Genomic DNA, 21,054 nt, shown 5'->3' with positions numbered 1-21,054 from the left:
CCGCGAGGCTTCTCCGCCGTTCTCCGGCGCCCGCAATGAAATCCCGCCCGAGATCTCGCGAGATTCCGGCGCGCTCCCCCCGAGCACGATGCCGCGCAGGAATGTGAAAGGCGCGCGCCCGCCGCCATTTTCTCTCTTTCTTGGCAGACAGCGATAGCGGTCGGAGCGGCGCCGGGGCGGCCATGGCGGACTATTCCACGGTGCCCCCTCCTGCCGCGGGCGCGCCCGGGGGAGGTGGTGGCGGGGCTGGAGGAGTGAACGATGCCTTTAAAGACGCGCTGCAGAGGGCTAGGCAGGTGTGTGTGTGGCTCCATCGAATCAATGGGGTCCTGGGGCCTGGAGGCCGCGGTCTCGGAGCTGCGGGAACAGTGAGGGCGCTGCGCACTCGGCTGTGGAGAGTGGGGGCCGCTCTGCCAGCGTGTGTGTGTTGGGGGGAGCTTTGTCCCGTCCCCACGCCCCCTTTGCGCCACCTGCCCGCCCTGGGCCGCGAGGTATTTGTGGCCCCGCTCCGCCATTGCCCGCGAGCAGCGCCGGGATCGGCTCGAGTGGATTTGCGGTGAGAGGAGCGGCCCCGCGGGGCTCCTCCGCCATGGCGGGGAGGCGAAATCTCGGCGGGCGAGTAGCGGCGCGTTATCGGGCCCGGGCCGGCGGAGGGACGGGACGGGAGGGCGGCGGCTCGGCGGCGCGGGCCGTGCTGTGGCGCCCGCGGCGCCCGCAGCCTGCTCGGACCGGTTGGGCAGCGCGGCGGCCTGCGGAGCTAGGGCGGCCCTTGCGGAAGCTCTTTATCCCGCAGTTTTATTTGCAGCTTGTGCACCACGGGCGATGTTTTCATCGTTTCTCGGGCGACATGTTCGACTTGTCTGTTAATAAGCGGTCGCGGTTTTGGCAGTATTTGAAGACCCAGTGTAGTCGGGTTTTGAAATAGTTTGGTGAGGCCCTACCGTGGGATATCACAGCGTTTCGGGAAGAACGCGTAGAGAAAGAAAATCCCCGTTTAGGAAAAAGATATTGGTGTTTAAAGGCCAAGTTCTCGTTCGGTTTGTTGTCCGTAGATGAGGAAAATTTAAGAGGCATCTACATTAAAGGATGAGCACAAGTCTTTAAAACTTAAAGGAAAACCTCTACAAACAAAACTGGTTTTGGCCTTTATTTAATTATTTGGGTTCATTTTAATGCGCATTGTTTAAATCGCTGAAATCTTTTAGAAGACGTGTTACAAACGTGGGCCGAACTAATTATTTTTCTTTCTTGGCTCGCATATGCCTTTTGTTTAGATTGCAGCGAAAATTGGAGGAGATGCTGGCACAGCAATGAATTCAAACGACTACGGTTATGGAGGGCAGAAAAGACCTCTTGAAGATGGAGGTATGCACTCATCCCTGCCGCATTTATTTTTGTGGAGTATGGCCACTGTGCCAGAGATTGCAGATGGTGGTTTTGTTTGTGGATTGGTTTTTTGGTTTTTTTTTTCCATAGCAGAACATTAAAAAAAAATTGTTACCCTTATAGATAATGACATATTTTTTCATTTTCAGTTTAATGGGAAAGTTTTAAACCGTTGTGCTCTAACTTGAAGTGAATGTAAGCCTGTTTTACAGGTTTAATGTGGTTTAAGTACTGCAAATAAAAAAATGTATGCTGGGGAAAGGGACAGAAATATTCAGGTTGCCAAATGCCTATGCAGGTGTTATTGAAGTCTTTCAGAGTTGTCTGGGATTGGTTACAACCTGTAAATTACAATTAGAGCTGGAAGTGCTCCTGAAGCTTGATTGTTTCATTGACTTTTTTACAGTACTGTTTCAAATAAAAGTATTAATGCATTTCATTGTAAAAGCATAGGACTTTAAAAAACCACAAAAAAGTAAATTTTCTTCTTGAAGACACTTTTGCATAGTCTAATAGTTCAGCTTACAGCATGTGTGAACCCTGATAAGATCATACTTAAACCTTCTGACTTGTTGCAGCTTTTTGGATTTGCCTTACACTGCAGTAAAGTTTTCTCCTGAAGTGTTTGTGTGTCTTCTTCCGTCTCTTATGGAGCACCCACTTTGAACTTAACATGGTTTGATACGGTTAATATACACACAAAATCCTAGCCAAATTATGGGAAGAAATCTTTGAGCTTGCTGAAATGTTCTCAGAGGTCTCACAAAAGAGAAATGCTTTTTTTTCCTTTAAGAGGATTGAAACTCAGTCTACAGAATGTAAGGCTTTATATCAGGAGTTCTTGTGTCCTACAATAAAGTTTTTTCCTATCAAAGGTGAGGTTTTTAATATACAAAAATGAGCTAATGATGCTTCAGATGATATATGTAATGTATTCTTTTTATTTTATGTGTAGATGGCTCTTGGACAAGTCCGAGCAGTACAACACACTGGGAGGGAATGCCCTCTCCTTTTAAAGGCAGGAATTTTTATTTATTACCTGTGTTTAGTATGTAAACATGACATAAACTAGTGGATCTTTCTGGATTGACACAAATATTTCTTGGAATATGTGGCTGAGTTTTTGCTGCACATAAATTATGGTGGTTCATACAGCCTTTGTTTTGGGGTGGGAAGGAAGCATCTGAAGTATTATCTTTTCAGATATAGGTTCACGTTGCCTTTTGTTTCTCTACTATACACAAAGGATTTGGACAGTAGTGATGTAGTTGTTTTGATTCTGGTTTTGTTTTGGTTTTGGTTTTGTTTTTTGAAGTTTTATGCTCTGAAATGCTTGATATTTGAATAGAGATTTCATATCAACATTCAGATTGAGATTGCATTGCCATGTGATACTGTTGTATTTTCAGATGTTCGGTCTAGATTTGTGGTCAGAATTACTGTTTCAAGTTACTGTTGACTTTTGTATGGATTTGATTTTTTTTTTCTTTTTTACTATAGAAGCATCATTAGCTTGAGCAGCCAACAAAGCTCAACCTTGTTCCTTATCTTAGTTGAGTTTCAGTGACTGGGTATCTGTGAGCTATCTACATACAGTGCGTTCTGAAAGCTGCCTTTTGTTAAACTGAATAGATACGTGGAAAAACCTAACATCTTTTCAGCTATACTAACCAAGTGCTGAGTGTTCGTGAGATTCTTTCTTTTATTCAGATGATCAACTCCCTGAAATTGGAGGAGAAAAAAGAAAGAAAAAAAGGGGGGCTAAATTCACTGGAAACTTACAATTCACATTAAAGGTTTAAACACTTTCTGAATTTCTTGGCAAAAAAAATTTAAAAAATCTTAATTTTGCAGATCAACCAGATGCTAAGAAAGTTGCTCCTCAGAATGACTGTAAGTAATTTTTATTTTGTTGTCAAAAAAAACTAAACAAGTGTAACATTGTCAGAACAACAGTTTGAAAGTATTCTGGTAGGTGACACTTGAATAAGTAAAATCCAAAAATATGGCTGGGGGTTTATGTCTTACTTGGTTGAAGCAGTGGGAGTCTGCTTGGTAGAACTGACAGTGGTGGTAGCAACAGTTAAGAGTCTTTATTGTTTCTAAACCTTTTGATAACACTTCTTAAAAGTGAACTTGGACGAAGGTTCGATACAATTGAGTTTTGTTATCAAAGGAAGAGCTTAGTTGTAAGCTATACCTCTTGTTTGAATTTAATTTTAACAATGTTTGTTTGTAGCTTTTGGAAATCAGCTACCACCGATGCATCAGCAGCAAAGGTAAGAGTTACACTACATCTTACTTAGGATTTTTATTGAAATCCAGCAGTTTCAAGCAGTTTTTCTGAAAAAGTGGTATAACACATGAAGCATTTATTTTGTTCATGTGTGATCTGTTGAAATTTAGCTTTAACCAAGTCCCAAGTCAGACACTTAAAATGTACCTACACTGCTCTCTCTCTTTCTCCACAGCCTAGGCTGTGGATTGAACTTAATAACAGGAAAATGTGTTGCCTGGCTTTTACTACTTCAGCATAGGTAGCATACCTGGAAGTTGGAAGCAGATCTGAAGAGAAAGGGGGTTATGCCATCTTGTAAACAAAAAGCAAAGCTGAAAGGCCTAAAAACAAAATAATTCAGACTTCATACAGATTATTACTCAGTTACATTTGTTACCATTTCATTGTTTTCTCTGCTCATTTCTTACCTAAACAACTAGATCCAACTATTATTCTAATGCTTTGGACAGTTCTGTGATACCAAAATTTCCAACATCCCTTAATGGATATACAGATGAAACTTCAAATGCTACAGTAGCATTTTCTGCGCTGTACATCTGTTAATTAAAAGGGGGAAGGAAAACTTTTGACTGATTTGTATGACACTTGAACTTTCTGTGTCATTTCTGTGTGTTGGCTTATGTAGAACTCTGCTTGCATAATGATTTTTCAAGTTAATGGGAGGCAAGTAAGCGAGGGTGATGGTGGGGCAGTAGCTTGCTTTAGTTTAATGGGAGGATATATAAATGTAATGCAGGTTTGTTCTGTGGATGGTCATGTCTTTTGTTTAACATTGGCTGTAGGTCTGTGATGACAGAGGAGTACAAAGTTCCAGATGGGATGGTTGGATTCAGTAAGTAGTATGGGTGTGCTGTTGCAGTGTAGTGGGGGATGTTAGGAGATGCTGGTAATACAAATAATCTTTCTGTATTTTCTTTCTCCAAGTAATTGGCAGAGGTGGAGAGCAGATCTCACGCATACAGCAGGAGTCTGGCTGTAAAATCCAGATTGCACCTGGTAACTATTTGGTGGGAGATGGGGGGAGTTTAATTTGTCTGTTTGGGGGGAATGGGGGTGGTTGGTAGGAGGTCCAGAAGATTGCTCATTGCTTCTTATTGCCTGAACCTTTATTTATTTAAGATACAGGTTAATTTTTTTGTGCTAATCATGAGTATGATGGGCTAAAGAAATGCAAAACAGAATACACTGATTATTCTATTTCATTGAATATGAAATTCCAGCCCTTTATATAAGATGAATAATCTCATAATCTCTTTCTGACTTAACACTACTGATAAGTTGGTTTTATTTTATGATTGCAGATAGTGGAGGCCTGCCTGAAAGATCATGTATGCTAACTGGAACACCAGAGTCTGTTCAGTAAGTATTTTGAACTGATGTCAGGACTGTAGTCGTGATTTTTCTCTGATGGCAGCTGACCTGACACAGGTGGTCGGTACATACTTGCTTTTGTCCACTGTTGTGGTAGTGGTTACAGGTACAAATGTCCTTACTGAATGTACAAATGGCCGTACTTGACATGCTGAATCAAGCAGTAGCTTTTGTTCTGAATTAAGCTTTGATGAGTGTATCTATATTCAGGGACCTCGAGGAGCTAACTTCATTACATATGTTTGGTAAAGGACCATCATTTGTATTCCAGTACTGGGATGGTTTTGTTATTTTGCAGTTAGTTTCTTAAATTACTTTTGCAGATTGATTGAGATTGCTTAATATTTCTTAGTGATAATAACCACAATATTTTTGCAGGAATTTTTCTAATTAGAAGTTTTGCCAAGCACAGTAGGTGTGGGCAAGTGATAGTTGCAGGAATAAGCATTAGAAATTTGTATTTTCTTTCACAGGTCAGCAAAAAGATTACTTGATCAGATAGTTGAAAAGGGAAGACCTGCACCTGGATTTCATCATGGTGATGGACCTGGAAATGCAGTCCAAGAAATTATGATTCCAGCAAGTAAAGCAGGATTAGTGATTGGGAAAGGTGGAGAGACAATTAAACAATTACAGGTATATGCATATTTTCTTTCAAATATGTTAGTACTGAATCTGGATTTGAGTGAGTATTGACCTCCCTTTTATCAAATAGGAGCGGGCAGGTGTCAAAATGGTCATGATTCAAGATGGTCCACAGAATACTGGTGCAGACAAGCCCCTTAGGATAACTGGAGACCCTTATAAAGTTCAGGTACAGAGTGCTTCACAATTCTGAGCATTTTCTAGTCTGTTCTGATGTTGCAGTACCTAAAAGAGCTTTCGTTCTTCTTTTAGCAAGCCAAGGAAATGGTGCTGGAGTTAATTCGCGATCAAGGTGGCTTTAGAGAGGTGCGCAACGAGTATGGGTCAAGAATAGGAGGAAATGAAGGGATAGACGTAAGCATGGTTGAAAAACTTGTTCACTGTATTTTGAGATGTTAACTTTAAAATGTTAAGTTGGTCAATACCACTGAAAGCTTTTAACCAGATTTCAAAAGTGGCTGTGGCATGTAAGTATTACTTTATTATTGCTGAATGTATGACACTAAATGATGTGCAGCATTCACTTTACATTGCCAGCAGTTCTGAAATATTACAAATAGCTGGAGTTCTTTTATCAAATGAGCAAGTAAATTATGTGGCCAAATGTATCATGTTACAACATTATCGAAATTGGACTTTGGCCTTTACAAGAACTTATTTAAGTCCAGCTATCAATGCAAGTCACAAGCTAGTAACTGTTCATCGGGGGAGAGGCTTAAAGCTTCACCTGCTGGAATCTGCGTTTTAGACACTCTATATAAATTCTTTTTTCTGTTTTCTTTTTTTATTTTGAGAAGCATAAAATCCACTCTAATTGCTACCACTATGAGAACTTCTAAAGCACAGGATAACTTTTCTATTTAATGGTTTTGTCCAGTATGTGCTAGGCTTGTGACTTGATATTAAAAAAGTAATCCTTGAAAAAGCCTGAAGTGGCATAGGACTTGTCCTAGTTTACAATTCTAAGTAATTCTAATCCTTTCATTGTGTGGATTTTTTAGGAATATCTGTGTCATCAACATCTTGTTTGGTTGGGCTTTTTTTTTAGGTTCCAATACCACGATTTGCTGTAGGTATTGTAATTGGAAGAAATGGAGAGATGATTAAAAAGATCCAGAATGATGCTGGTGTTAGGATCCAGTTTAAGCCAGGTTTGTAACCCAATCATTACCTTCTGTGACTTAAATGTAAATTTACTGAATTGCATATACTGGAATAGTTCATTTTTATTCCAGATGATGGAACAACTCCAGATAGAATAGCCCAGATCACAGGGCCTCCTGACAGATGTCAGCATGCTGCAGAAATTATTACGGATCTCCTTCGCAGTGTTCAGGTTGGGTAACGTTGTTCAGTGTTTAAAATCTCCTGCTCATCTTTTGGAAAGACCCAAATTTTTCAAAAAGTTTGTGTAACTAAAGAAAATAATTTGGCTGTGCCATTTGACTGTACTTCAAATTTGGTCTGGAATATGAATGTTTATTTTTACAGCTACAGTTTTGCAACTGTAAAATTTTGACCATACTGATTCAAAGTCATGGCATTTCTTGATGTAGCTGGTTTTAGAGCTGCTGCTTCTGTTTTGTGTTGATAGCTAGTATGCTCTTACTTTTGGTTGTAATCAATTTTTAATAGCTTATTGTTAGATGAGCCCCACTATAGCATTTATGGAAAGCAGACAAAAATTACATCTTTGTGTGTGTGAAATTTTCTTCTTGCCTCTATATCCTTTGCTCCTTCATCTTTCCTATGCAGAATTGTACAGGATATTTTTAGAACGTGATGTAGTTCTTTCATAGAAAGTACTGCTTTAACTACCAAAATTGTCTGAATAGTGAATCAGTATTTTCTTAACAATGATGTTGTTTAACCTGCTTGCATTATTTGTTAGCTATAATTTTATAGGGCATGCTCATTTGTTTGTTGCTGCTTCTTTTTAGGCTGGTAACCCTGGTGGACCAGGACCTGGTGGTCGAGGAAGGGGTAGAGGCCAAGGCAACTGGAACATGGGGCCTCCTGGAGGATTACAGGAGTTCAATTTTATTGTCCCTACTGGCAAAACTGGATTAATCATTGGAAAAGGCAATGTATCTTATATATGTACATCTGTATGTTACTTAAAAAAACCACTCAGCTTTTCTGTGTGGACGAACACTACGCTGATAGACGTGTCATGAGCGTGATGCTAGTAATGCTGGGGGTGTATCTTCAATCCCTGTATGGGCCTTTCACTTAGGAGTTGGACTCCATGAGCCTTGTGGGTCCCTTCCAACTCAGAATATTTTGTGATTCTGTGATTTTTTTAAGAACTTTTAGTTGCCCAATTTCCCCTGTTTTGAAGACTTTATATATACTAATAGTACATAAAACTTCTCTGGATCCTGTAAGAAGAGGAGCCAGTTCAGGGAATTTAGCTTTCTGGCTTTGGTGCATGGCAAGAAGTTGTGAATTTAACTACCTTGTCAGCCTCTATGTGGCATTTTTGTCATTTAGGCTTCCTTGCTCCTTTATAGGGAGGTTGGGTTTTAAGTTTATATATAAACTTAAATATAACTTATATATATATAACCATGTGTGTCTATTGTTATTAATGTCTAATACTAAATATTTACATAAACAAAAAATACAGACAAGATTGTAGGAATTCTTTGCTGCTGTTTTGACTAACATTTTTGTAGTCTTTAAAAATAATTTCTTTTGCTAGTTTATTGCCGTTAAATCTCTATAGTACACTGAAGAGATGTTATTTGAATTGTTAGAATATTCTTGAATGGCTCATAAGAATAGGTGACTTTTCATGTCTTTTTGGCTTCCATTGTGTACACTTTTCTATGATGTATTTTTTGCTTTAATGTACATCATAAAAACTATATTGTGTTGTAGGTGGAGAAACGATTAAAAGTATAAGCCAACAGTCTGGTGCTAGAATAGAACTTCAAAGAAATCCTCCACCTAATGCGGATCCAAACATGAAGATGTTTACTATCCGTGGGACACCCCAGCAAATAGATTATGCACGACAACTTATAGAAGAAAAGATTGGAGTGAGTGGATAACTGATTTTTCGTTTACTATTACAGCTAAACAGAGCCGAAAGCAGGTGGTCTTTGTGGAGATCTCTCTTTCCTTTCACTTCTCAGATTAATTTAATTAGATAATAAATTGATAATAATGATAATCTGGGTTTAAGGCAATATAATAAAGTCTTGAAATGGAAACATGCTGAAGAGTTGACCTCTTCAGCATCGTATGGTGTGTTCTGGAAAATGCCAATTTTGTGTATATGAAAAAATGGATAAGTTCAAAGATGTCAATGATACAAAATTGCGTTTTGCTTTTCAGTCTTAGCATGTTTGGGTAAAGTTCTAAGCCAAGTTATACCTTCAGTTTCACTGCGCTTTTGTTTGCATGTGTGTGCATGGAATCAAATTTACTAGAGGCTTTTTGTGTCTGGCCTTAAAAGCAGATTTAGTTAGTCAGATTTAGATGTATTGATTTATTTTGAAACCGATAGTCGTGTTAGAGCGTGGGGAGTTAAGTGCAACTTGTGGAAAAAATCTGTGGGTTTTTTGTAAAATCCTTCACTTCGTCAAGAAGGAACTAAAATAAGTGCAGTTTTTTAGTTGCCATTACTGCCACAGCTGCCTTTAACTAGCTCTAGGCCTAATCAAACTTCAGGTGGCCTGTTTTCTGCAGGGAACTGTCTTTAAAACCAGTCAAACCTTTCAGATGTTCTTTGAGTGTTCAGATAAATGCTTTTAAAGTGCTGGAAAATGGAGAACCTCAAGGTGTATTTTCGTCTCTGTGCTGCCCTTGTCACAGGGTCCAGTGAATCCATTGGGTCCACCTGTTCCCCATGGCCCCCATGGTGTTGTTCCCGGCCCGCATGGACCTCCTGGGCCACCAGGTCCTGGTGCTCCCATGGGACCGTATAACCCAGCTCCTTACAACCCAGGCCCTCCCGGTCCTGCACCTCAGTAAGTATTGCTTCAGCTGCCTTCCTTCTGCGTGGGCTGATCCTGGGACTGCCGTTCACTCTGTATGACCTGATCTTTTACAGTGGTCCTCCAGCTCCATATGCTCCACAAGGATGGGGAAATGCTTATCCTCACTGGCAGCCACCAAACCCACCAGACCCAGGTAAGAAATGCACAGCTGTGCTGTAGTGTTGGTAGATTTCAAGTACATCCATTCTGTCCTTAAGAGTGTATGCATTGTACAGTCCACTTGTGTTACCCTCATAAAGCTGAAAAGCTCCTATTTTTCTGGCTTTTTTTACACTGATTGTCAGTTTACTTAATTTTGCACTTTCCATGTGTGGCTTGTGAAATGTTGAAATTTAATTGTTACCGTTGGAGTATGCTTTTTTACAAATGTTACTGAAACTGCATCACTATGATACTTCTTGCAAGTCTTGGTTCACTGATTTTGTGCAACTCAGTTTTCTTTAAATTGATGTTTTTGCATAAAGTTCTTTATTAAGGATGTCTTTTCTTTCTCTAATAGTAAATGACTTTGTGTTTTATTCTAAACAGTCTTCACTGATTTGTCTTCTAGCAGTTATTGCTATGATGTTTCTAGGTTTTGTTCTGTTACAATTACTTTTAAGAGTCTGATACACCAGTGTCTTTTGTTGAGTCCCTTTTGAGGGCTGAAACCTTGGTGAATTGCCGTTAATACAGTAAGACTAGTTAGGGATGTATTTTGAGCTTTTCCTTGTAATAGTTTTGTATTTTCTTCTGAAATCCATCTTTGTAGAATCTGTTTCTTCTGTTTCTGTTTATCTTTGTCGAGACTGGGAGTTCTTCCTTAATTCCAACTTCCAAAGTTGTAGTATCCTGCTTTTCTTTAAGTTTACATCCTTTGGTTGGACTAGAGGATATGGGGAAATGGAACATCAGCCACAGAAGGCATGGTAAGGCTAGATGCTTGAGTCTGTTGTGCCTCATTTGAGGTAGTTTCCTCAGAACTTGAGCCAAAAGATCTCAATTTCATTTGTATTATAAATGACAGATATTTTCTGATAGCCACTGTTCCTGATATAGGTTCCATTAGTGGAGAAGGGATCTCTGTGTATGTATCACATTATGTCTTTGCAAAGAGTTCTTGCTGGTTTTAGTTCCCAAACTTCTGCACAAGGTAGCTCTGCATGTATTCAGTTCAGTATTTAAAGTGCCTGCTGACATCATCTAGAAGTGTAATGGTTCAAAGTGACTTACTCTTCAGCATAGCAAAAGTATTTAATGCAAAACCACTGCTAAAATGTTACAGCCTTTTCACATCACTTTTTTATTTTGATGAAGTTATTTGTCTGCATAAAGGCTGTGTAAGAAAAAACGGCAAATACTCCCTTGATGTCATTTTAATGATTCTGTAACTGTTTCTCTGATAAATATTCTCTTAAAAATCTAATGAAGTTCTCACATGTGCAGTTGAAGTTGGTGTTTCTTTTGACTGGCATTTCTTTGGATGAATTTTCTACAGTTTTCACTCAGTTACTTATTCCAGTGTAACAAATGGATTATTTTAGTACTTTTTTCAGAGGTGCTTTCTGCAGAACTGTCCTTGCCCTTGTCATGTGAAAGTGGAGCTAGTTACTACAGTCAGATTTCTTTGGAAATTTAATGAAACCAGCTCTGTGTTCTTCTACTCAAGAGAAGTAGCTCAGGAGAAAGGAGGGGGGGAATTGAGCAATTGCTTATTTGATATTTGCAGGTAACCTTAGAATATAGGATATGTTGGTTTAAATCCAGTGTTGTTGATTTGAAACAGAAACTAGTGTGTTAACATTTTCTTCTGTGTGCATCTGAAGTGGTTACATCTGACTTTCATTGCAGGATTTCTTTTAGCATTAATTTGTTGTTCTGGGTTTCTTCTTGAATGCCTTTTTCAGGGAATTTCTTCATCTTCCATTACCCACTGCCTTACCTGTTTTGTGTTTAGGGAGGATTGTATTTATGTTCCCATGTATAGTTACTCTAAAGTATCAGTTGTGTCCATGTCCTTTTGTGAATATCTCTCCTCACTTGGCTGCATTTCTTTGCAGATACTTTTATTCTTTAAGACTGCAAATACTGTTTGCAAATGTATGCTGGTTGTGTAAAACATATTATGTTCTCTAATAGTAGATTTTCAGGTATTGTGGATTGCCAGTCTGGTAATGTAATCAATCTGTGATTCAGCAAGAATAAGCCATTCCTAAAGGCTAAATGTGAGAAACAGAGAAATAAAACCCTAGGAAGCAGCATCATCTACCTAGATGTAGATAAAAATAAGGAACCATGGAGATAGATGCAGAAGATGCAGCTGTTTCTATTATTTTTATACTAAAAAGCTGTAAGTAAACAGTGATGCTTAATAGCCATATATGGGGATTCAGATTCTTAAAATGCTGTGTGTTTCTCTGTTTTACTGTTACCTTAAAGTTGTAACTGACAAGCATTGCAAATACCCAGTAAGTCTTGTATTCTTCTGTTTCAGAAATATGTTTTTGGCATGCCTCCTCCACCGGTGCCAGTGTCATTAGCGTGAGGTTCTAACAAAAGTAAAACCACTGAAATCGTTTGGTGCTAGAATGATTCATTGCTGCTACCATTTATTAACATGACTGTTTAAACAAACTTGAAAAATCTGTTTCTGTTTATCACATGTAAGATTAATAAGTGGCATTGTAGTAGTAAAGATTCTACAATTATTTTATCTCACCAGCTCCTTGAAAGTACACTTTGTACAGAACATTGGTCTGAAACGTGATCAAAAGTTTATGCTAGAAAGAAAAATATTTAAAGGATGTACATGGATATTTTGTTTAGATGGATTTCTCCTTGGAGGAAAATAAGAATGCCTAGGACAGGATTAATTGAAGGACAGCATTCTGTTCATAGTAGTACTATTATAAATGCTTATGTTGTTTTCATAGGTAAGCCAGGAACAGATCCCAATTCAGCAGCGTGGGCAGCTTATTATGCTCACTATTATCAGCAGCAAGCACAGCCACCACCTGCAGCCCCTCCTGGTGGACCAGCTACGACCCAGACTAATGGACAAGGTAGATATGGAGTGAAATGGACACATTTCTCATTGCTGGAGGTGTAAATACCCCATTATTTTTTACTGTTGTCCTTGTATGTCGGGTAAATTTATTTTAAGTAGCTGGTTTTCTTGGGAAACTACTGCTCATAGCCTTCAACATTGCTTGTCTTAATTTCAGTAGTAACAAGGGTAATGTATTTCTCTTGAAATATACAAAAGAGAATTTTGCTGCACTGTGTGCTGACTTAATGACTACATAGAGCAGTCATAAATAAAAATGTAATGAGCTAAGCTGTTGATTGTCATTTGCTTTAATGGTTGCATTGCTTCCAGTGGGTTTAGGACAATTACAGTTGTGGCATTTAGTTGTGTGTTTTTAATTTTTGTGCCTGCCTGAGGCTCACCACTTGAATTTTGGTGTTTTGTATTGCTAGTGGTATGCATTTCCTGAATCTTGAAAACATGTCTTTTTTACTAGTAGTTTGTAATTGTAGTTCCTAATTGTAGCTTGTACCACAAAGGTTTATAGGGTCAGATTTGAGTCATGTCATGAGGGACTGTTACTGAAAATTTCAGTAGATTATTTGGATTATGTGTGAAACAAACCTCAGTAATTTTGGTTTAACTATTTTTAATGTAATTCAGGAGATCAGCCAAATCCAGCACCAGCAGGGCAGGTTGACTATACCAAGGCCTGGGAGGAGTACTACAAAAAAATGGGTAAGTGTGTGTGCAGGGGTTTTTCTGTTGTTTCTCCTATTCCACATTCATAGTGGAATCTTTTGGTAGACGTGCATATTTTGATGGATGAGATGAGGAATTTTAGCCCCAAAAATTGTAATGCACAGTCATGTGTCTTCTGAACGAAATACTGCTGAGAAACAGACTTCAATTTTGTTTTGTTTTTAGGCATTTCCTGGTACTCAGCCTAGTAATCAGCTTTACAAAAATACTTCAAACTTAATGAGATGTCTTTGATCATTAAGAAACAACATCTTTTAAATGGTTCAATCCAAGTGTTTTAAAGTACATTTCCCAAGTTTCAAAGTTAAGTTTGATCTACTTTATGAAGCTGTTCTTCTTGTTTGGTAGTTGTTTCCCAATTCTCTTCAGATTACATACAATTTTTTTTTCCTTGTACTTTGCTTTCCAGGTTACTAAAGCATCATAATTAGCTTTCATTTATACTGTGCCCTTTTTTAAATAGCATTTGTTTTGCAGCACTCTAGAACTGTGTTTAAACTGCAGGTTCTATATTGTTGATAGCTTTTATCAGAAAAATGAAATTAATGTTCTGGTTAACTTGATTGTTTCATTGTTTTGTGTATAAGGAAAGTATGTGGTTTTTATGTACTGGCAGAAGGTGTCAGTACCTTTTAAATCAAGGTCATGTTTTGTCCATGGTGTTCTGCCATGGATGCTGTTGGTGATGGAGGGCTGGATACTGAGCACCACTGGGCTTAGGAGTGCCAGTGCTTTCCCAGCTATCTCACCAGCATACAGCAGCATCTGCTTTGGGATGTGTTCTTGTTTGCATGGGAGGCTTTGGTGGCTGTTCTGCCATCTTCCAGCTGCACTCAGTTTTCTCACAAAATATTAAAAGCTTTCAGATTTAAGATTAATAACATGCTTAGTTTGTCTACCAACATTCCACTGTATTGATTATTATTTGCCAAGACAGAACTGTTCTTATTTTGGTACAGTATAAGTGATGAATTCTGCAGAAAGTACATAATGAGCATTTAGTTCATGAGTATCAGACTAACAAAATTACAAGTCCCAAACATGTGATTTTTAAGGTGATAGGCCTTCCTATTTTTCTTCTTCCTGGTTCATTCAGCTATTTCTTTTCAATTTACTGTCTTTGTTAGTTTGGCTCTCATTCTGAAATGCAAACTTGTGGGTGGCTTTCACTTTTTTTAAAATCATGGAATTAGGTGGCAGGCGCTCTGCCATCTTTTTCATTTGCTCTTGGAAAGCAAAGTCTGGGTTGCACTAGTGTTGCACTTGCTCAGATTAAATAATAGCTAGTTACAAGGTGTTGGGGTAGAGTTTATGGGAGCAATTCCAAAGAGGAGTGCGAGCCAAAAAAATACATTGGGAGGTAAAAATAGTTGCTCTTAAAATTCAAAATGTAAAAAATGCCAGGACAGTCAAATAAGGGGAAAACACAAGGGCAGTTCCCAGCTTAATTCCTTTTTGAATTCTTTGCCTGAAGAAGAGCTTGATGGCTGGACCTGCAGAACTTGTCTGTAAATCATGAGAATTTTTTGCTGCAGAATCTTGATGTGGTAGATACCATTTCTGTAAAGCCAGTTAGAATAGAGGAATTGAGCTGGAGTTGATGTAATGCTAAATGGTGCTGGTTTTCCCCACCTCATTAACAATGTTAAGAAGTAGTAAAAGGCCTGATGGACAGGAAGGCTGTCCAACAGCAAGTTCTTGTGGTGTCCAGGTTTTCCAGTGCCATTTGTGCTTCCTAGAGTACTGTAGTGTTCTGTCCCCATTGACTTGTGCCAAAGGATGAGAATTACAAGTCTCATCCCTTACTTGCTCTTTGACTCCGATTTTTCACAGCACAGATGATTTCACCAAACACAGTTAGGGCGAGCTGAACTGAAACTCAGACTTCTTGAGCCTGGTCAGTTCTATTTTTGCTGCTGAAGAAAAGCATTTTGATAATCCTTGTGGCAGGCTGAACGAGTTGCCTGTAATACTGCAATTGTTGTTTCGGATTTTCTCATTTAGTCAAGTATGAGTGATCCGAAAATGCTAAAACACTCCTGAATATGTCCACCCAAACAACAGCAGTGTTTTCAAAGTGGCTTCCTACTGGTGTGATATGACTGTTAATAACAGAGAACACTTCACGGTATTTTTCACTGAACTGTGACTTGAATATTAACCTGTTTTCTGACTCAGAAATACAGTGGCAAAGTCCATCTCCTTTTTCAGACCCTTGTTTCAGGGGATACTGCTTTGAGTAGCAAATACTCCAAAAAGTCTCTTGTGAGAGTTCCCTCTAAACATGAACTCACGATCATTAGTAAATAATCTGTATGTCACTATTGGAATTTGTAAATTTATCATGTAATGCCATTCCCATGTATTGTGGGCTTGACATACAGTTAAAGGATTCCATTAAAAAATAAAGTGTTTTTTAAAAGATTCCTTAGCATTGTAGTGGGAAAGAAGAAATAAAACAATTTGCTGTTACTAGAATCACCCTTGATAATGTTGAAATGTAAAATGTGCTGGTGTTTCCTTTTCCAGCCCTCCTTAAAAGGGAGGTGTTCTGTGTTTCTCAAATTTCCTTTGTGTGGAGCTGGTCAGGATAACCTGTAAGTGTTCCTGTTGAATTTGGATATTAATGAGCAGGAGCTGCTCAGTGCAGCTTCTGCACTGAAGGGAAGCTTTGACTAAACTCAATTCCATGTGTAGGTTCAGAACTACTCGTAGTACTTAGCAGGGAACGCCCAAAATACTCATCAGGACAGAAGTCCAGTTTGACATCTTTGAGTTGATGTTAAATTTTCTTTATTTGATTCATTATTTGAATTTCTGTGCTGCCTTGACATAGCTGGCTGAATGTCCAAAGATTCTTGGATCCTAATGCACAAAAAATCCCTTATCTTTGACATTCAGTTGTGCTGACAGTAAATTGTAAGTACAGTTATTACCTCAAAGGTATGGTGAACAAGGGAAGAGTGTATCCTGGGATAATTTATAACCACTAAAAAAGGTAGTTTTTGTTTAAATAATTGATCAGAAGTGTAAACTGTAAGTGGCAGTACAAGTTGTATAGTGTGATAACAGCTCTAAAGATTTGACAAAATTCAGGTTTTTCTGGAAATTCCTTTACTGTATAAATCAAAATAAAAGATACTCTTTCAGAGCTTACCTACAGTGTAAGTGGAAAAAATAAGTTGTAAAGAGAGTTGAAGAATGGATGGTTGTATTTTGATGGTTTTCAGGATCGTGCTTTGCCAAATACTCACGTTCTCTGCTCACACTTCATGTTTTTGAGAGGATTAGAAGACTACACCTGTAGGAGTAGTGTGAATAGCTAGGATTCTTCACGTGAATTTTCTTTGTTAACGTATTTTTAAAAAACTAACAAAGCCAGCCTTCTGTCTGATACCCCAGAAGACACTTCATCGGAATTTTTGATACTCATGTTCTTCAGAAAGTTGCTCAGTGGTCTTGTAATCAAATAAAAGGTGAGGTGGTTTCAGGTAGGACTGAAAACTTTCAGCTCTCATCATGTGGAAGCTGCCCTGTTCTGTTCATAACAGAAGTTGGGTGCACGTGGAGTTGTACAGGGTGCAGGCTTACATTTTGCCTGAGTTTGTTTCCTGTAGGGTGATGTGATGTAGTAGTTTGGTTGTGTTGGCTTTGTGGGGGTTTTTCCTAGTATCTTAGAAAAAACTTGCACAGGTAGGTTTTTGGTAGTATCCTGGCTGTAGAACTTTTGATTTGAAAAATAACCCATTAAGAATGTAAATCAGAAGTGTCATAACACAATAGTAAAAATTCTGGTTTGGAATTTCAGGAAACTTCAAATGAAGCACTGCATATAAACCCCTTCTGGGTGCTTGCACATGTGTGTGAACAGATGTTCAGGTAGAACATAGCGAGTGTTGCTTTGCTTAGAGTCTGGCACATTTTGTAATGGTAACTGCAAAAATGCCTCTCAGAAATCATAAAGATTAGTGCTACTAAGAGGGGTGTATTTGGTGTTTCTGAAGGTGAGGGGAAAAGGAAGTAAAAATGTTTGTGACAGATCTCCTGTGGAAGAACAGCACAACTGAAAAGTTGGCTGTAATTTTCTTTGATAGTTTTTCTTGGTTTTTTAATATGCTGAAGAGTCCCTGTGTATCATCTATTTGGGATTTTAGTCAGTTGATTCAATTGAAAGGAGCAGTAATTCTGAGCTGTCTGGGAGAGTGTATTTGTACATGCTCTTGTTTCTAGAGGATTGGAACTTCCACAATGCATGGATATAAGTTTCAGGACTGTAATCTGTGGTGGAGTAAATGTTTACAAAAATTATTATACTTTTTGGAAACTGTAACCCGCAGTAACCTTGTAATTAAGTGAAGGATGCTGGAATTGGGGAAGAGTATGAATTGGCATCTGCTGAGCTAATGAATGCAGTCTGTAAAATAAGATAAAATTAGTCTAGATGGATTAAAAAAAGTTTTGCCTCTTGGTGTGTGTTTAAATGCTATTGTTGTTTAGGTCAGCAGGCTTTAAACATGATTCATGGTTATGAATTAAGAGGCAGAAAAAACTGTCCTTAGGGTTCCTCAATTTTGATTTACATGGGAATCATTACATTAAAATAATAGGGTGAGTGTTTAGGCTGAAAAAAGGAGCCACAAGTTTAGTCAGAAGCCTTGGAGGAATATTGCTAGGTGACGTTTGTTAGGCGCTGCGATCTTAAAATTTTCTCATTTCTGTTGCACCACCAAAGCTGTGTAATTGTAATTCCTTGCAGGTCAAGCAGTTCCTGCCCCTGCTGGGGCTCCTCCGGGCGGTCAGCCAGATTACAGCGCAGCGTGGGCGGAGTACTACAGGCAGCAGGCAGCGTACTACGCTCAGACAAGTCCACAGGGAATGCCGCAGCATCCTCCAGCACCACAGGTACAGTCCTAAAGAGCTTTTTGGCTGGCTTCCGTCTCAGTGGTTGTAGATATTTTTTTGCATGTCTCCTGCTTTGTTCCTTTGGGGTATGCATCTTTTTTTCTAGCAAAGTAGCTATCAGAATAATTAGTAGATGACTTTGTTTACCTGATAACTTGAGTTCTGTATCTATCCATATGTTTGGTGATTTTTTTTTTTAAAAAAAGAAGAAAAACTTTCTCCTCCCAGGGTTTTGAAAACCATGCAAGAAGCCACCACCATTTACATTAACCGATTTTTCTTTCTTAAAGGCTTCACTCCTGAGTTAGCTCGATGTAAAGGATTTTCTTTAACTTTTTGTGTATCTCTTATGTATCTCTTCTGCACAGGGCCAATAATAAGAAGTGGACAATACAGTATTTGCTTCATTGTGTGGGGGAAAAAACCTTTGTTAAATGTATGGATGCAGACGCCTTGATGAAGATCTTAATTTTGGTTAAAAAAATAGTGTTTTTGAAAATGTACAAAATATCTATCACTACTGATAGGAGGTAATATTTCTGTGTAGAAATGAAAAAAATGGTTTGTTTTTAGTATTAGTGTAGATGTACACATTCCAGCAAATGTATTTGCAATTATGTGGTCAATGCTTTGTGATATAAATGTACTTTTTCAATGTATACTTTATCACTTTTAAAAATGCCTGTTTTGTGCTTTACAATAAATAATATGAAACCTCCTGTGTCGGTAAGTTGGATATGTGGGTATATGCAGAATTAATTATAGGATTGATTTGCAACGCTGAATCAAGGTACCTGTACACAAATGAGTTGGGTTTTTTTTCCCCCCATAAACCATGTTGAGTTTAAAAACTTGTCGTTAGTGTGTTTTTCCCCTCTTGCAGAATAGCTGTAGATGGAGGATCTCTTTCATTCATTGTATTTTGCTGCCTAGCACCAGTAATCTTGATACCTTATTTTTCTTTCTATTTGATTAAAACTGCATGTGTTTAAGAAGATGATCTTTTGGCATACTTCCATTGCATTAACAGTGAAATTTCCTTTTATACATGACCACTGTTTCAGACCTGTGCAGCTGCTATAACAGATAACTTTTGGTTTTAATTGAATACTTCAAAACTGTTCCTGCATAACTATTTTACGGATTTTTTCAGACTAGTTATAAAACTTACTTTAAGTGTAATGTGCTTAAGCCTTCAGTTTAAAGTAGTCCACTTCAAAATTCAGTATAGAAAAGTCAATGTGGTAATGCATAGTAGTTACAAAAATTGCATCTGTCCTTAAAACGCTGTTTCGTTTGAGTGGTGGGAGTGTTTGAGAACTTCCTGCAGAGCAGATAACTTCTCTTTTTGTAAATATTCAAGTATTTGAATCAACTGATTATTTTTTTATATATACTTGAAACTTCTTATTGCTCTAATGCTCATACTAAAAAGCTGATTCTCTTGAAATCCTATGTTTGCTCTTTGCATATTTATTGGCTCTTTGCATATATTAGACTACATGCACTACAGTCTGTCTTGCCATTGTCTGTTGAAGTGCAGGTTTGATCCAGCCAGTATAGAACTAGCTCTATAGGGGTGAGGAGGACTGTGCTGTGTATCATCCTTGATTGTTCCTTCAAGGAGCATTGCACTGTAAGTACATCAGAATGACAAATTGATGAACTGCAACAGTATCTTTTTGTCAATGTTCCACATAATGCAAATGCTGTACTTGTGTGATATTATGTTGGAATACAGTGCTGGTATCTTAGGAAATCCTAATTGCTTCTTAATTCAGAAACATAGGTTTGCTTATATATATACATACACATAATCTGAGTTTTGTGGGTAAGTATTCCTGAAACTTGTAGCAATAGCTAAAGAAAATCATGTTTCTGTTTATCTGAGTAAGAGTTATTTTCATTAGTACTCCTGAGACAGCTGTCATTCAGTGTTTTAAAGTATGCATATCATAACATTGAAGTCTTTGGAACCACTTGTTAGACAGAGTTGTCTTTGTCTCCAGATAGTTTGAGGATATGTAGTGATGTAGGTATGTTTTAAATAATTCTATAACTGTTAATTGCTTTAATTTTTGGAACACCATGTTGTTGCTTTGAGAATAAATTTTTTTAGGGTGGCTGCACAGAGAAATAAAAGTTAAGGCTTGAAAACTGAAGTAGTTTTTTCAGGTAATCAGCAATGTATATATTGTGCTGTAGAAATAGAAGGAGTTATTTTTATCCCTTTTAAAATTAGGAATTGTGCTGGTAGCTTGAAGAAGGCTAGGACAGTATTTGCTATCTTTAGTGTAGGGTATTAAGTTTAATAGTTCAGATATTTTGCATGGTATTTTGTAGATAACCTTACAGAATGGTGCATTTATTATGTACTAAACTGAGCAAAATTAAATTCACTGGATTCTTTATCATTCACAAAATGGAGGCTGTTGATTTTGATTCATTTAAAGTATAAAATCTTTATTAATTGCAAACAGTGCAATTATTTATACTTCACAGTGCCTTCCCAGACCTTCCACCTTAGGTTCTGCTGCAAAAAAGCAACAGGTAAGCACAACCTAAGGAAGTATATAAATTGATATCTTTCAGTACATTAATGTTGTCCCTGTGAGATCTTTGTGGTTGTGTATTGAAAAGCAATCTGCTGCTTCCCCAAATGCATTGTTACTCAC

General features: G+C 38.2%; 1 protein-coding gene across 14 annotated transcripts in view; it reads left to right on the top strand.

Annotated features, from left to right (window-relative positions):
* Positions 1-71: 71 nt before the first annotated feature.
* Positions 72-21,054, top strand: part of FUBP1 (far upstream element binding protein 1) — a 34,226-nt gene continuing 13,243 nt past the window's right edge. For 3 of the 14 annotated variants that reach the window (XR_010081457.1, XM_063407329.1, XM_063407331.1), the window contains exons 1-21: positions 73-296; positions 1,275-1,365; positions 2,342-2,404; positions 3,241-3,279; positions 3,626-3,665; positions 4,468-4,517; positions 4,610-4,681; positions 4,987-5,044; positions 5,530-5,692; positions 5,772-5,870; positions 5,954-6,055; positions 6,750-6,852; positions 6,937-7,037; positions 7,642-7,783; positions 8,585-8,745; positions 9,524-9,678; positions 9,762-9,841; positions 12,621-12,749; positions 13,379-13,453; positions 18,234-18,379; positions 20,882-20,929. Coding sequence is in view for 9 of the 14 variants with exons in the window: in XM_063407329.1 (XP_063263399.1) it covers positions 183-296; positions 1,275-1,365; positions 2,342-2,404; positions 3,241-3,279; positions 3,626-3,665; positions 4,468-4,517; positions 4,610-4,681; positions 4,987-5,044; positions 5,530-5,692; positions 5,772-5,870; positions 5,954-6,055; positions 6,750-6,852; positions 6,937-7,037; positions 7,642-7,783; positions 8,585-8,745; positions 9,524-9,678; positions 9,762-9,841; positions 12,621-12,749; positions 13,379-13,453; positions 18,234-18,379; positions 20,882-20,929 (2,031 nt within the window). In the remaining 5 variants the exon portion in view is untranslated. The other 11 variants (XR_010081459.1, XR_010081458.1, XR_010081460.1 and 8 more) reach the window with 10 other exon arrangements.

The sequence above is a fragment of the Prinia subflava genome, chromosome 10 (assembly GCF_021018805.1).
Source record: "Prinia subflava isolate CZ2003 ecotype Zambia chromosome 10, Cam_Psub_1.2, whole genome shotgun sequence".
Classification (NCBI taxonomy): Eukaryota; Metazoa; Chordata; class Aves; order Passeriformes; family Cisticolidae; genus Prinia; species Prinia subflava.
The sequence above is the reverse complement of the archived record's forward strand: the minus strand, read 5'-3'. Positions and strand labels throughout refer to the sequence as shown.